Source organism: Octopus sinensis, linkage group LG12 (assembly GCF_006345805.1).
Source record: "Octopus sinensis linkage group LG12, ASM634580v1, whole genome shotgun sequence".
NCBI classification, from domain to species: domain Eukaryota; kingdom Metazoa; phylum Mollusca; class Cephalopoda; order Octopoda; family Octopodidae; genus Octopus; species Octopus sinensis.
Genome location: NC_043008.1, coordinates 68,457,695 through 68,474,738, shown reverse-complemented (window position 1 = coordinate 68,474,738; position 17,044 = coordinate 68,457,695). Strand labels below are relative to the sequence as shown.

At 38.6% G+C, this 17,044-nt stretch overlaps 1 protein-coding gene across 2 annotated transcripts in view; it reads right to left on the bottom strand.

The window, feature by feature from the left end:
• The window catches only part of LOC115218093 (exosome component 10), a 79,169-nt gene that overhangs the window by 31,073 nt on the left and 31,052 nt on the right, over nt 1-17,044 (bottom strand). For both annotated transcript variants that reach the window (XM_029787879.2, XM_036508044.1), the window contains exons 9-13: nt 15,288-15,431; nt 10,164-10,354; nt 8,169-8,325; nt 6,749-6,897; nt 1,151-1,313 (exon numbers count right to left, since the gene is read on the bottom strand). In XM_029787879.2, the coding sequence (XP_029643739.1) occupies nt 1,151-1,313; nt 6,749-6,897; nt 8,169-8,325; nt 10,164-10,354; nt 15,288-15,431 (804 nt within the window). The remainder of the gene's footprint in view (nt 1-1,150; nt 1,314-6,748; nt 6,898-8,168; nt 8,326-10,163; nt 10,355-15,287; nt 15,432-17,044) is intronic.

Sequence of the window (17,044 nt, the reverse complement as noted above, 5' to 3'; positions counted from 1 at the left end):
ATAATTAATAGCAGTAATACAGGTTTCAAATTTTGGCACAAGGCCAGCAAGTTTGGAGTGGGTAAGTGAATTACATTGGCCCCAGTGCTCAACTGGTACTAATTTTATCAACTCAGAAAGGATGAAAGGCAGAGTTGATCTTGGTGGAATTTGAACTCAGATCATAAAAATGGACAAAATGTTGCTAAACATTTTGCCCAATGTGCTAATAATTCAGTCAACTTGTTACCCAATTAATCATAATAATATCAGTTTGTCAAATTCCTTTACAGATATATTATTCTCAGAGGAGGCACTTACATTTATTAGTCTACAAGCATTTTCTTCCCTGTCTTTAATAATTGCCTGGTTGATTATTATTATTATTATTAAGGTGGGGAGTTAGTAGAATTGTTAGCATACCCGCTGAAATGCTTAGCGGCATTTCATCCACCATTATAGTCTGAGCTCAAATCTCACCAAGGTCAACTTTGCCTTTCATCCTTTCAGGTTGATAAAATAAGTACCAGTTGAGCACTGGGGTCGATGTGAACTAGCACACCTTGTACCTATAGTACAAAGGATTATTATCATTATTATTATTAATATTAAGGTGACAGAATCATTAGTATACCAGGCAAAATGCTTAGTGGCATTTTGTCCACCTTTATGCTCTGAGTTCAAATTTTGCTGAGGTCAACTTTGCCTTTCATTTTTCAGGGTTTTACCATTTGAGCACTGGGGTTGATGTAATTGACTATCCCTCAAAACTTCAGGCCTTAGGCCTATAGTAGAAAGGATTATTATTATTATTATTATTATGCCCACCTACACCTGAAGATGATAATCTATGTTGGCACATGGAGGGTGGTTGCTCCAATTCTCCATAAGCGGATATTTCCATACTTTGGAACAATCTTCATTGTATATTTAATACAGTAACTACTTGTCAATAATAAAAATATGAGAGTAGAGTCTGTATTACATTTGTCAGTCAGACAAAGTGGAGCAAGCACTTATGTACCTCGGTCAGTGCCACAATAAGTTACAAACTTACAACTATCTGGTGAATAATCTTGTACTTTCATCTTACCCAAACGATCAACAACCTGTCAGCTCAGTCCCTTTAGGCCTCAACACATTCCCAAAACAAACACAAGTATTTATTTACCTTCACTATAGTAATATCTCTTGCTTCTAGAACATATCCGTGAATTTCTTGTAAATACTGACGAATCAGAGGTGGTATTGGGTTACAACAAGCTAAGACACCTTGTCGTTCCCTTGGTAGAATCTCTGCAATTTGTAGCAGCATATGATTAGGAAGAACATAACTGGAAAAGAACAAAAAGAAAAATAATAATAATAATAATACTAGCAATTGCTTCTAACTAAAGCATGAGGTCTGAATTTTGTTAGGAAGGGTTAATCAATTATATCGACTCAAATGCTCAAAACTGGTCCTTTTTCTTTTTGTTTTGAGACCCAAGAAGATATGGGACAAAGTACTGAAGGATAACTTCAGAACACTGAACCTTTTGGACAAGATGACAAAGGACTGAGATACCTGGCACCTTGCTGTACCCAAGGAAACCCGTCCTCCACAGTAGAAGTGTTGACGTCATATGCCCTGGTGAAGAGTATTGGCCAGCAAGAGTCCTGTGCTGGTGCCATGTAAAAAGCACCCAGCACACACTGAGAAGTGGTTGGCATTAAGAAGGGCATCCAGCTGTAGAAACCAAACCAAATCAGACTGGAACCTGGTGCAGCTCCCCAGCTTACCAGCTCTGATCAAACCATCCAACCCATTCCAGCATGGAAAGTGGATGTTAAAAGATGATAATGATGATGACAGAGACGGGTTTTTTATGACTGTACAGAATGGTGAGAGACCACTGGAAAGTGATAGACAAGATATGGATCTATACAAGCTGTACTTATGGAAACTGTCTACTTGTTGCCACAAAAAGAGATAAATATCTCGGTATCAAGATACAAAGGAGAATGACTGACCGAAAATACAGACTTCACCAATAATTCTTGTGGAAACTGTTAGTTTATTAACACAAAAAAAAGAGATACATATATACAGTTGATTTGTATCCTTCAAGTGCAACAACTCTTTTTATCTGTTTCATCATAAATATCTCCAGAAGTTTGTAGTAGAAATTGTTATATAACAATTGTGACATTTTCTTCTTCTTCTTTGTTTTCTTCTCTTTGGTTGTTTTCATCTCAACATCCGAACCTCAACTCACTAGTCATTAACAATCTTGGCTTTCTTACAATATTTCATTCTGTGTTTTCTTCTAAATTTGCCAACACCATCAAACATGACATTGTCAGCCACAACAAAAAACACATGGCACCAATTCATAAAATACACGTCACAACCTCTCAGTGATAAAAGGTTGTCAAAATTTTCACATGAACTGACAAGAAACTTATTTCAAACAGTATTTCATTTTCTCTAATCTTATCTTCTCTCTATCTTTGTCCAATCTTATGGCTTCCTCCTGTTTCCATTCCACATCCTGCTGAAGCACACAAGTCAAACCAACCTTTTTCAACCAACGCCTCTCCTGATCCCTATTATTTCTTTGTCTGTATCTAAAGAGATAGGTAATTCTTCTTCAAATTGGTTTTTATCAAAGGTGTTATCTGCTAACATATCTGATGGTTTGGTATCACTTGAAAGTAGTTGATCCTCAGCAAGGTCTTCCACAGAAGTTTTGTCAGGGAGCAAAGAATACCCTTCATAGATTTGTGCTGTTTAAGAAAACATCTGTTAATGCCACATTAGATGTCTCTGATTCTTTCTCATCCATGTTATCTGTAGTATGTCCGATTTTAATAATATCTTCAGTAGATTGATTTTCTTCCAGATATTTCTCTTCACAGAAAGCCTCAATGTTTACCAAGACAGCTGAATGTTCTGATTTCTCTCCACTTCACATCGAAGACAATTCTCAACTTCGTGTGTGTATTGTTTTGCTTGAGTACAGGATGGTGTGCTAAATAATGAACCTTCTCAGTTTCTTCTTCAATTATTTCTTCAATAATTCCTTTGTGAATTTGATTTTCAATAAATTCATCATATTTCTTGAATAATTTTTGATCTGATGCCAGCCATTGAGAAAGCCATTTCAAACAACTGACGGCCAATCCACAAATAGTAGGTAATTTCAGGTGGTGCAGTTTCCATGGGAATTGAACTTGAAATCTGTGTTTTCAATGAAACAAATAGTTTGACTGAATTGATCAATAGCATAATCGTCATCAGATAGTTCCAGCTTGTCCATGATCCCCAAGGTTTCTAGCTTCCACAGGTTCTGCAACTCAATGATAAAATTGTCCTCACCACTTGAGCATTTCCTTTCTGTAATTCATATTTCTTTACTGCCAACAAGGGGCTACACACAGAGGGGACAAACAAGGATAGACAAACAGATTATGTCGATTACATCAACCCTAGTGCGTAACTGGCACTTAATTGCTTGTCAATTGTTTTCCAGAGCAATTTGGGATTTTCATTGGTCAGTCAGATGTTTTTCAGCTGCCTTTGCAATTTGTGTTTGCCCATAGCATTCTTTCAAAAGTTCAGTTGTGAGCCTGTAGTTTTTGGCCATTATATTCAAACTGCTGATCATTTCTTTTGCTTTGCATTTGATCAAAATAAATGAACTTCTGAACTTTAGGTACCTCATATTTGGAAGTGACATGAAGCACTGATTTGAAAAGTGACCAAAAGGTTGGCCTTTCAAGTTGGTCACCACTGAAAGTGGGTAATTGTATCTCCAGTAGTCTTATTCAGTCTGCAGGTGTCCTCATCACTGAATCTTCAGCCGGACCTTGTTGTCTTCAATTAGCATAATCATTCAAACTTGGCATCTGTCTTGAGGTGATTTCTTCAAGTTTTGTTACTTGGTCAAGGGCATCCAGATGAGTTTTTATGTACCTATAGTCACCACTGCAAAATTCAGTTAGGTATCTTTCTTCTTTGGCTGCTCTGTCCATTTGACTTTTGTGCTCCAATTTCTCAACAATTTCTTCCCACTTTGCCTGTTGTTTCTTGATAAATTCTATTGCTCTTTGGATATTTCGTATATCTTGCTTAATAATTTGATGAACACAATCCTGTTCCTCAATTGCAGATGATGGATATTGGGGTGGCAATCTGTTCATGGAGTGGGAGAATAACTGTTTTGATCAATCTTCTTACATTGCTCAAGGAAGCCATTCTTCATTTTGTTGAGACCCTTTTCAATTCAAATGAAGGTCTTGCTTCAGAAGTTTTGACGTGGGTTTGAGCTTTCGATTTTCAGTCCACCTCCAATGCCAAATCTTATCTCATCCTCATTGCCAATTTCTTGTGGAAACTGTTCACTTGTTACCACAAAAAGAGATAAATATCTCAGTATCAAGATACAAAAGAAAATGACTGACTGAAAATACAGACTTCACCAATAATTCAAGGAATATAAAAATATGATGGTCTTGTGGAAACTGTGAGTTTATTAACACAAAAAAGTGATACTCTTTACTCTTTTACTTGTTTTGGTTATTTGACTGTTGCCATGCTGCAGCACTGCCTTTAGTCAAGCAAACTGACCCCAGGACTTATTCTTCGTAAGTCTAGTACTTATTCTATCGGTCTCTTTTGCCGAACCACTAGGTTACGGGGACGTAAACACACCAGCATCGGTTGTCAAGCATACATACACATACGCACACACACACACACACATATATATATATATATATATACATATATACAACGGGCTTCTTTCAGTTTCTGTCTACCAAATCCACTCACAAAGCTTTGGTTGGCCCGAGGCAATATTAGAAGACACTTGCCCAAGGTGTGACGCAGTGGGACTGTATCCTTCAAATGCAACAACTCTTTTTATCTGTTTGATCATAAATATCTTCAGAAATCTGTTGTAGAAATTATTATATAACAGCTGCAGCTTTTTCTACTTCATTTTCTTTTCTTCGATTGATTGTTTTTGTCTCAATGTCTGAACCTCGACTCACTAGTCATTGACAATCTTGGCTCTTTTACAATATTTCGTTCTGTGTTTTCTTTTAAATTTGCCAACGCTATCAAACATGATGTTGACAACTACTATAAAAGAACATGCAGCGCCAATTCGTAAAATACACGTCACAACAGTACTGGTTGTTGGGAAGGACACAGAGGAGAGAACAAGGAGTGAGGGAATGTGGTTTTTAACAACTGTTAACATTACTTTTGAGATCATGGAAGTGAGAGCGACAGCTAACAAAAGAGAGATTTTTCTTTCCAGGTGATGGGATACATTATGGCATGCATCATAGAGCATATGCCTGTACATATCCAGAGAGATTAAAGAGTTGGGCAAGGGCAAGTCCTACTTCTGGAAAGCATAGTTTAACCCATTAGCATTCAGATTATTGCAAGAGAGACGACTACACTGGTATGGCCATGTGATGCATATGGATGAAGAGAGCTGTGTAAAGAAATGCCGATTTCTAACTGTGGAGGAAACCTGTGGAAAAGGTAGACTCATGAAGACATGAGATGAGGTGGTGAAGCATGATCTTAGAACGATGGGCCTTATAGAGGCGATGACAAGTGACTGAGACCTTTGGTTATATGTTGTGCTTGAGAAGATTTATCAAACCAAGTGAAATTGTAGTTGTGACCGATGCCGGTGGCACATAAAAGCACCTATTACATTCTTAAAGTGGTTGGCATTAGGAAGGGCATCCAGCTGTAGAAACCATGCCAAACCAGAGTGGAACTTGGTGCAGTTCTCAAGTTTGCCAGTTCCAGTCAAACCATCTAACCCATGCCAGCATGAAAAACCGATGCTAAATGACGATGATTATTCTATCAAATGTAATGCTTATTCACTTACATTGATTTGAATTAATCATGCATTTATCACATAGTTTTGAGATTTCAATGATGTGAGTGTTTAAGTTTTTTGAATGACATTGATAGGTGGGTGTGAAAAGCCAGATCTGGCCAGTTTGAACATAAAACAGACAGAAAATTTGGGGCTGGATATGATTGCTATAAACAATAATGGGTTAAGGGTGATGGAAGGGACACTGTCATAATTTGGAATGATCAGACACATTTGCACACATGGTGTGTGAGCTACGAAATCCTCGTCGCCACTGTTATATCACAGGTTCGGATGACCTCTACTCAACTCCCGACATCTAGACATCTCCCTCTATATCTACGTATTGGACTAGCCTACTTCATCATCTGGGAGCGTCCACACAACAGTAACACAAAAGCAAATCAAGTAGCAAACATGAACATCTCTCCACAGAAGTACTGCTTATAGAGCTATCATAGTTGTAGAGTGGTGTGTAGGAAGATTGGGAGGCAGGAAACCTTGCAAGCTGTATGATATATAGAAGGGTGACTTTTTGCTTAAATATAAAAATACAGTACAAAAACTAATGTAGAGTACTGGATCACTGGTCACATGTTCACGTCATATGATCAAATGTTATTAATATAGCCATTAGGTTTTGCCCGTGACCAAAGTACATAGTTCTAACTTGCTTCATTTTTATCATGACTCAAAACAAACCAGGGTCCAACCTCTACTTTATGACTGAGTGGTCAGTGACAGGTAGGGTAATCTAGCTGTGGAAAAAAACTCAACTGATCCAACTTAAAACAATCAGGTTATAAAAAGTCAATGGGATAACATAAATGTAAAACAGTGAAAAGAATTGTAGAAAAAAGCAAACTGGGTTTTACTTCAAGCTTTCGTCTTGACTACGTGCTGTCTTCTCTCTCCAAGAATGCATCTTCTTCAAGGCAAACATCTGTTGAGGGTTGAAGGTTTTACGACTTTTTTTGTACAACACTTGATATGATTCATCATTATAAATTGGCTTTGTGTAAACCTGAAATTAAGATTTTCGAATTCAGTGACTTCAGATCAATCTGTGACTAGCCTCCATATATGATGATGATGTTGATTATTATGATTATTATTATTATTATTATTATTATTATTATTGAGAGAGAGAGAGAGTAGTGCAAGCCATCAAATATACAAAGCCCAATATATACAAATATACAAAGCTCAATATACCCATCATGACTACCCATCAGATAAAGGTACACCCGGCATATGCATCACAGCCATTTGTGCAGGAAATAGTGATCTCATATCAAGATAAACAGTGCATAACCTTATAGGAGGGGCCAGTTAGAATTTTCTTCAGGTCAGGTAGCCCATATTACTCAAAAGATCCCTCAATAAGGGTTGTTTAAGGATGTTGAACAAAACGCCCATGTTTCCAGAGGTGTATTATTCAAACCCTAAAGAATTCCTCTCAGCACATGGCTATGATGCTCCCCCACTATTTCTGCTCATGATCAGAGATGCACACCTTGTCAGCCACCAAGGTACCTGCTGAACTGGTTAAGTCAAGCATCTGCCAAGTAAATCTGTGGTATTGAGCAGAATATTTGCTGTAGCCCATCTTTTATACCAAGACAAAATAAAATTTTCTTCAAGTTGAGTAGCCCATCCTGTTCAAAAAGTCCCTGAATAAGAGTTGTTAAGGGGTGAATTATCCAAAACTCCAAAGAATTCCTCTGAACACATAGCAATGATGTTCCCTCCCTACTTCTGCTCATGATCAGAGGCACATATCATCAGCCACTAAGGGACATGGTCAACTGGTTAAGGTCAAACAACTGACAAGCAAATCTGAGGTATTCAGAGGAATATTTGCTATAGCCCATCTTTTATACCAAGACAAAACAATGTACATGATAACACTTATTATTATTATTATTTTTATTACCCCGTGCTAGCGCGGAAGACGGACGTTAAACGATGATGATGATGATGACATTATGGCTGGCCAACCTTCAAGATTAGTGTTATATTGTCAATATGCCACTTTTTTTAAGATAGTAGGATGAAGTTTGAAGATTTGACTGCTATTTTTAACAAACTGAGTTACCACACAGAGGATTTCCCCCCACTCAATACTGGCTCCAACAAAGATTGATTACATCCACTATAACCTCTTCTCCCATCACATTTATATCACTGAGACAAAGTTCAGAATCTAACACATGACATTATAAAATCTATAAAAAACCTAAAATTTTCAAAGTGTGAAAACAAATATCAAACTCAAAAGAAATAAAAACTTACCTTTTTACATATCTCTGTACTCCTCTGTAAAACAGCCTTTACTAAGTTCTTATTCAGGTTACCTTTCTCAATGAGCTCATTCTTCATACAATTATAAATATACAGTAAGTAATGTGTGTCTTCACGGGCATAGTTAATTAAAACATCAGGAAGAGGCCTAGAAAAAGAGGATAAATACATCAAACAGTTATACTGATAAATATTATGATTATTAGTTACATTTCCTCACAACAACTATTATCATTATTATTATTATTATTATCATTATTTTTTACGTGCCACCGGCACGCGGGCCCCAGCTAGCCTCCGTGCCAGTGGCATGTAAAAAGCATCCACTACACTCATGGAGTGGTTGGCGTTTAGTAAGGGCATCCAGCTGTAGAAACACTGCCAGATCAGACTGGGCCTGGTGCAGCCTTCTGGCTTCCCAGACCCCAGTTGAACCGTCTAACCAATGCTAGCATGGAAAGCGGACGTTAAACGATGATGATGATGATTATTATTATTATTATTATTGTTATTATTACTATTATTATTATTATTATTACTATTATTATTAAGGCGGTGAGGTGGCAGAATTGTTAGCATGCTGGATGAAATGCTTAGTGGTATTTTTCCCACTGCTATGTTCCAAGTTCAAATTTCGCCAAGGTCGACTTTGCCATTCATCTTTTTGAGGTTGATAAAATAAGTACCAGTTGAACACTGGGGTCAATGTAATCAACTCAGCCCCCTCCCCTAAAATGGCTGCCCTTGTGGCAAAATTTGAAACTATTATGCTCAAATGGTGCTTTTTACGTGCCACTAGCACAGAAGCCAGACAGCTGCTCTGTCAGTGATCCCACTCGGATGGAGCTGTTAGTGCTCCACTGGCATGGGTGCCAGTCATCGAATGTAGCTCAATTTCAATTTCACTTGCTCCAACAGGTCTTCACAAGCAAAGTTTAGTGTCCAATGAAGAAAGATTGGCATGGGTGCCGGTCATCGAATTTGGTTCGATTTCGATTTCACTTGCCTCAACAGGTCTTCGCAAGCAGAGTTTTGTTTACTAAATTCTTTCATCATCATCATCATATCAACATCCACTTTTCCATTCTTGCATGGGTCAGATGATGCTCACTGAAGCAGATTTTCTAAGAACAGATGCCCTTCCTGTCACCAACCCTCACCTATTTCCTAGAAAGAAAACATTTCCCCATAACCAAGCATTTTGGTGTAGAATATTGGAAATAAATGACACTGCTTGTATGACAGTGACACTCATTTACAACCATCATGCAATGTCAAGACAAAGAAACACAAGCAAGCACACACAGACACACACACACATATATGTACATATACAATGGGCTTTTCAGTTTCCATCTACCAAAACTACTCACAAAGCTATGTCCAACATGAGACTACAGTAGAAAACACTTGCCCAGGGTGCCATACAGTGTCACTGAACCCAAAACCATGTGACTAAAAAGCAAACTTCTTCCCCACACACCCACACCTGCTCTTTTATTATTTTCAGAATAATCTGAAATAAAACCAGTGTATTTCAACAGAAATATCTCTTTTTCTTTTACTTGTTTCAGTCATTGGACTGTGGCCATGCTGCAGCATCACCTTTAGTCAAGCAAATCGACCCCAGGACTTATTCTTTGTAAGCCTAGTACTTATTCTATCAGTCTCTTTTGCCAAACCGCTAAGTTACAGGGGACGTAAACACACCACCATCGGTTGTCAAGCAATGTTGGGGAGGACAAACACAGACACACAAACATATACACACTTACATACATATATACGAGGGAGCTTCTTTCAGTTTCCGTCTACCAAATCCACTCACAAGGCTTTGGTTGGCCAGAGGCTATAGTAGAAGACACTTGCCCAAGGTGCCACGCAGTGGGACTGAACCCGGAACCATGTGGTTCGTAAGCAAGCTACTTACCACAACCACTCCTACGCCTATATGGTAACAAAAAGGTTAAAGATATGGGAACTTACCGGATTCTCCAGTCAGCTAATCGATATTGTTTATCAATTTCTTTTTGACAATACCTCTCCATTAAATAAGACAGTGAGAAACGTTCATAGTTTAGTATTCGAGACGCTTGCCCAGTATCAAACATATTCACTACATAAATACCAAAGTCTCTCTGTAACCAGTCCACATCGCAGTTGGCACCATGAAACACCTGCAATTAAGAAAAAACAAAGAGTCAGTGTATATGTGTGAATGAGAGTGAATGTTTACAGCAATTTAAAATTAGAAATGAGCTTATGTTTTTTTTATCGAAGTGCATAATTAAATTTCTTATTTCTTAATTGCCCACAAAGGGCTAAAGATAGAGGGGACAAGCAAGGACAGACAAACGGATTAAGTCAATTACATCGACCCCAGTGCGTAACTGGTACTTAATTTATCGACCCCGAAAGGATGAATGGCAAAGTCGACCGCGGCGGAATTTGAACTCAGAACGTAACAGCAGGCGAAATACGGCTAAGCATTTCACCCGGTGTGCTAACGTTTCTGCCAGCTCACCGCTGCATAATTAAATTTCTGCCAAAAAAAGGGAATGTGATATCGCATTGTATAAAGGGAGATAATTCTTTCAAACAAAATTTTAAATTAGTACAATTTAAAAGTATCGGTTGCTCTCAGACAAGTTTAGGGCCAAGCCTGTGGCAGTGCAGACCTCCAGTGTACTCAGTCCCCGGACCACATCTCTGTTCACTGCTATCAAGGTGGAGACAGCTATCTACAAGTGCAAGTCCCACGAGCCAGGGTGACTGTTCCAACACATCCCCCTTGCTATCCTCTGGGGCAACACTTTTCCCATTTTGTCTGCTGCAACCATGAGGCGGCCTGAATTACAGGAAATTGAGAGAATGTAAGAATCTCATAGCTTACTACATGAACAATAAAGTTTAAACAAGGTGACTGAATAAAATTTCAAACATGCCATTGTTATAAAGTTTGGTTAATACTGATAAAACAAATTGCTCTTGTAGTCCTTTTGTGTACAATGGTGTCATTGGTTATAGTTTACAATGGGCCCAAACAGTAACTAGAAAGTGTCTGGGCACCTCAGGGCAAATAAATAACACGATGCTTTTTACATGTCACTGGCCTGAGTAGCTCCCATGCCAGTGACATGTAAAAAGCACCATCCGAACATGGCCGATACCAGCGCCCGCTGACTGGCTGCCATGCCAGTGGCATGTAAAAAGCGCTATCCGAACGTGATCAATGCCAGGCTCGCCTGACTGGTTCCTGTTCCAGTGACATGTAAAAAGCACTATCCAAACGTGATCGATGCCAGGCCCACCTGGCTGGCAGCATGTAAAAAGCACCTATAACACTCTCGGAGTGGTTGGTGTTAGGAAGGGCAACCAGCTGTAGAAACATTGCCAGATCAGATTGGAGTGTGGTGCACCTGCTGGCTTTTCAGACCTCAGTCAAACTGTCTAACCCATACCAATATGGAAAACGGATGTTAAACGATGATGATGATGATGATGAAAGTACTTTTCTTCAAAGTAAGTGTAGCTGAATGCATGTTAGTGTTTCCTTGTCTTGACATTACCTGATTGTTGTAAATGAACACTGAATGACAAAAACATTCGTAATTATCATGCAATATTGAGACTAGAAGACACAAGCACACATATATGAAGGGTTTCCTCTAGTTTACATTGACCAAATTTCCTCGCAAGGTGTTGGTCAGCCTGAGGATATAGTAGAAGACACTTGCTCAAGGTGCTTCACAGTAGAACAGAATCCAAAACCATAAGGTTGGGAAGAAATAAGCTACTTAACTAACAATCATGCCTATGCTTATAAATATTTATCCCCATCTCTAACCACTCCAAGAGTGTTGTGGGTGATTTTTATGTGCCACCGGCACAGGAGTCAGTCAGGTAGGCCGGGCATCAATCACGTTTGGATAGTGCTTTTTATATACCACTTGTACGGGAGCCAGTCAGGCGGCCCTGGTATCATCATCATCGTCATTTAACATCCGTTTTCCATGCTGGCATGGATCAGATGGTATAATGGAGCTGGTAAGCTGGAGAGCTGCACCAAGCTCCAGTCAGTTTTGGCCAATCTTTCTTCAGCCACATTTCATCTTTAACACCACACATATCTACTACCATTCTCAACGCCATCTCATATCTACCATCATGTTCCACACACTATAGCCACCCATATTTACATCTCCCTTCCCACCACTCCTACACCTTGCACATCACCCCACTACTTTCTGATCTATCTTCTTTCCTGGGCCATTTCTATCTCTCTCATCTTATTCCTTTCCATACTACTATCTCCCATCAACCACACCTTCACCCTTGTTCATCAGTCAGCACCTTCACCTTTATCTCTATCTCTAACACTCCCATCACACCTTCATAAAACTAACCCTACCTACCAAAAATTCACTGACCATATCTACTCAATTTCTTATACTTTGCGAGTTCACTCTGGCATCCCATCATAAACATCTTTATTATCTTCCACCTATTTCTGCTCACCCTTATATTATGCAAGGTAACCATGTATCTCATCTAGAGTAAGACAGTAGCGCTTGTCTCTCTATCATACTTTAGCCTCTCAACACCTGGCATAAAGCCACTTCCCCCTTTCAAACACTTCCCACACACTTCTATTTTCCTGTATTGTTAGTTACTGGGCAACCTCCTTATTAGTGGTGGCAAGAAAATACAGAGTACACATTATAAAATGGTTGTGTTAGGAAGGGCAACCAGCTGTAGAAACATTGCCAGATCAGATTGGAGTGTGGTGCACCTGCTGGCTTTTCAGACCTCAGTCAAACTGTCTAACCCATACCAATATGGAAAATGGATGTTAAACGATGATGATGATGATGATGAAAGTACTTTTCTTCAAAGTAAGTGTAGCTGAATGCATGTTAGTGTTTCCTTGTCTTGACATTACCTGATTGTTGTAAATGAACACTGAATGACAAAAACATTCGTAATTATCATGCAATATTGAGACTAGAAGACACAAGCACACATATATGAAGGGTTTCCTCTAGTTTACATTGACCAAATTTCCTCGCAAGGTGTTGGTCAGCCTGAGGATATAGTAGAAGACACTTGCTCAAGGTGCTTCACAGTAGAACAGAATCCAAAACCATAAGGTTGGGAAGAAATAAGCTACTTAACTAACAATCATGCCTATGCTTATAAATATTTATCCCCATCTCTAACCACTCCAAGAGTGTTGTGGGTGATTTTTATGTGCCACCGGCACAGGAGTCAGTCAGGTAGGCCGGGCATCAATCACGTTTGGATAGTGCTTTTTATATACCACTTGTACGGGAGCCAGTCAGGCGGCCCTGGTATCATCATCATCGTCATTTAACATCCGTTTTCCATGCTGGCATGGATCAGATGGTATAATGGAGCTGGTAAGCTGGAGAGCTGCACCAAGCTCCAGTCAGTTTTGGCCAATCTTTCTTCAGCCACATTTCATCTTTAACACCACACATATCTACTACCATTCTCAACGCCATCTCATATCTACCATCATGTTCCACACACTATAGCCACCCATATTTACATCTCCCTTCCCACCACTCCTACACCTTGCACATCACCCCACTACTTTCTGATCTATCTTCTTTCCTGGGCCATTTCTATCTCTCTCATCTTATTCCTTTCCATACTACTATCTCCCATCAACCACACCTTCACCCTTGTTCATCAGTCAGCACCTTCACCTTTATCTCTATCTCTAACACTCCCATCACACCTTCATAAAACTAACCCTACCTACCAAAAATTCACTGACCATATCTACTCAATTTCTTATACTTTGCGAGTTCACTCTGGCATCCCATCATAAACATCTTTATTATCTTCCACCTATTTCTGCTCACCCTTATATTATGCAAGGTAACCATGTATCTCATCTAGAGTAAGACAGTAGCGCTTGTCTCTCTATCATACTTTAGCCTCTCAACACCTGGCATAAAGCCACTTCCCCCTTTCAAACACTTCCCACACACTTCTATTTTCCTGTATTGTTAGTTACTGGGCAACCTCCTTATTAGTGGTGGCAAGAAAATACAGAGTACACATTATAAAATGGTTGGTGTTAGGAAGGGCACTCAACCATAGAAATGAAAACAAAGCTGTCACTGGAGCACAACACAGCTCTATGGTTTGTTGGAGCCTGTCAAACCATCAAACCAAAGAAAATGAACATTAAATGATGATGATACAAATACACATATATTTCTTTTTTTTTAACTTGCTGGACCTGGAAAACAAGGCAGAGCCTTATGACCTGTGCAAGGATTCTAAGCAGAGAAATTGATGCCATTAATATTTCATTTGAACTTTGGAAGTTGACACCAGCAAGAAACATAAAAGCAGAGAGAATATTCCAGACAGCCAATGTTCTGGGGGAAGAAGAACTGCAGATAGTGGTTTAGGTGGCATCTGGTGGGGACAGATACACAGTGGACAGGAAGTGAAGAGATGAATGGTTTCGGAGTGTTTCAGTAGAAGAGCTGTAAGATCACCCAATGCCAAAGAATAGAAACAATTATAGTTGTATGGGTTTCTGCACAGTTTTCATATCTGTTAAATTTCATTTACAAAATATTCATCAACCCCAGGCCTATGGTAAAAGTCACTTGCTCAAGATGTTGTATAGCAGGATTGAACCCAGAACTACGCAATGACATGAAGCAAAGTTTTTAGCAACGTGGCAGCATGGAAAGATGATGATGAATGGCAATTATCCCAATGAATTCTTGATGAATTTCTTTTGGAAGACTTGACTGACTATGACAAAAAAAATTTACAGTTACTTTCTTATAAGACAGCTGATCTCCACAGAGCTCTTGTTATATTCTTGTTATAAGACAGAGTTCCTGTTACAAGGCTGGTCTGATCTTCGCAATTGAAGCTCCTGTTATAAGGCATGGCTTATGTCCACAAGAAAAACTCTTGTTATACTAATATTATAAGATAGAGCTGATCTTCATAATTGGAGCTATGCTGTACACCTGTTGAGAAACCCAGATAAAAGTAACAAAGATATATTTAATCAGGTACATTTGTAGAAATCAGTTTCAATGGACGACTTACTTTTACAATTTTAGGATCTGTAAAGACGTCGTTGAGTAACTCTAGCTCTTTCCGTAGTTCTAGTGTGTCTATAATGAAGTCCTGATCATATGTAGAAATCTGCATCAAACATGTTAGACCTTGGAACGTTCGGTAAGAATGATGCTGTAAAAGACAAAAATAGAATATCAAACAGAGCTGCATTTTATCTTCACACTCTCCAAATCCTGAAACAGACTCAGAAGAAATTCTTAACAGAATATTATCTAAAATGTTAAGAAAAACAAAAAGAAAACAATGTTTGAGGACAGATTTATGTTATAAAAAAACAGATATATAATAACAGATAATAACTTTATTTATCAAAAAATGCTATGAGGATAAAAATAAACCTTTTCTATAATGTTATTCAATAAAAGCACCTTCAGTTTCAACAACTGCTTCTATGTGAGATCTAAATCATCTACATGCTTGAATCAAGTGGTCCTGGTTCATTTTGGACATTATGCTGACTATGGCGGCTTTCAAAGTATCTTTGTTGTTATGGGCTTGTTCATTGACCTCTCTCTCAACAATGCTCCACATGTAACAGTCCAATAGATTGAGATTTGGGGAATTAGGAGGCCGAATGTTAGGGGTTATGTGGTCATGAAAATTTTCAGCCATCCATTCCTGTGATACTAGAGTCATGTGTGATAGTGCAAGAGTCTTACTGAAACACATGGCTTTCCATTGCATACACTGTATACCCAGGGCTTAACAATTATTTTCAGGACCTCAGTGTAGGCAGCAGAGTTAACTCTAAGGCCTTGTGGAAAGAAGTAAGGTGGCATTACATGTGCTTCATTGCTGACAACCCCTAAAACCATGATAGTTGCAGGGAATTTTGTATGCATAACACTTGGAACTTCAGAAGGGTCTCCACATAACCATCTGTCATTTCTTCTGTTAACTTTTTGATCTTAGTCAAAGTTGTTCTCGTTTGAGAAAAACCAAATCAAATCATCTTCTGCTGGTTTTTCAGTTTGTTTAACCCTTTCGATACCAAACTGCCCAAAGCCGCCCGAAAAAAATTTTGGTTAATGTGACCAACCCGCCCGAATTTACCTATTCATATTTAAATGAGAATATCAGAGCAAATCTCTTTAGTACATTCGTGAAAACACGTATTATATTTCGTAAACAGTTCAACTACAGTTTTGTACAACAATCGAAGTGTAATTTTAATTCCGTGAATTTTGGGAGATTTTTTTCCGAAATTTGTTCCTATTGTGTTTTCAAAATTTGTAATTCTGACAAAAAATGGATACGAATTTCATTATATCAAGCAGCGAGTCAGAATTCGAAGGATTTTCTACTGAAAACCTTCATAAATCTAACTCTATGACTGAAAAAAAAAGCACGTGGTATTTGATAATGAATCTGATGTTTCATTTTCCGAAAGTGAAAACAGTGAATCCGAGAGCTCCGACAGCGATAAAGAAAATGAATTGGCACCTGAATGGAGTGAAAATTTAAAAACTGTTTCTTTCGGTGATTTTTCTGAAGAAACTGGATCAAGCCACAGACTTTCCCAGGAGAGTAAAGCCTTAGACTATTTCTTTTTATTTTTTCGAATGAGCCTATTTGAAATCATTACGGCGGAAACGAACCGTTACGCTAAATGTAAACAAAACGAAAGAAAGGATAGTTAGTGGTTTCCCACAACCTTAAATGAAATTAAGACTATTTTGCCATAAATATTATTATGGGTATCAGAAAGTTACCCAGAATAACAA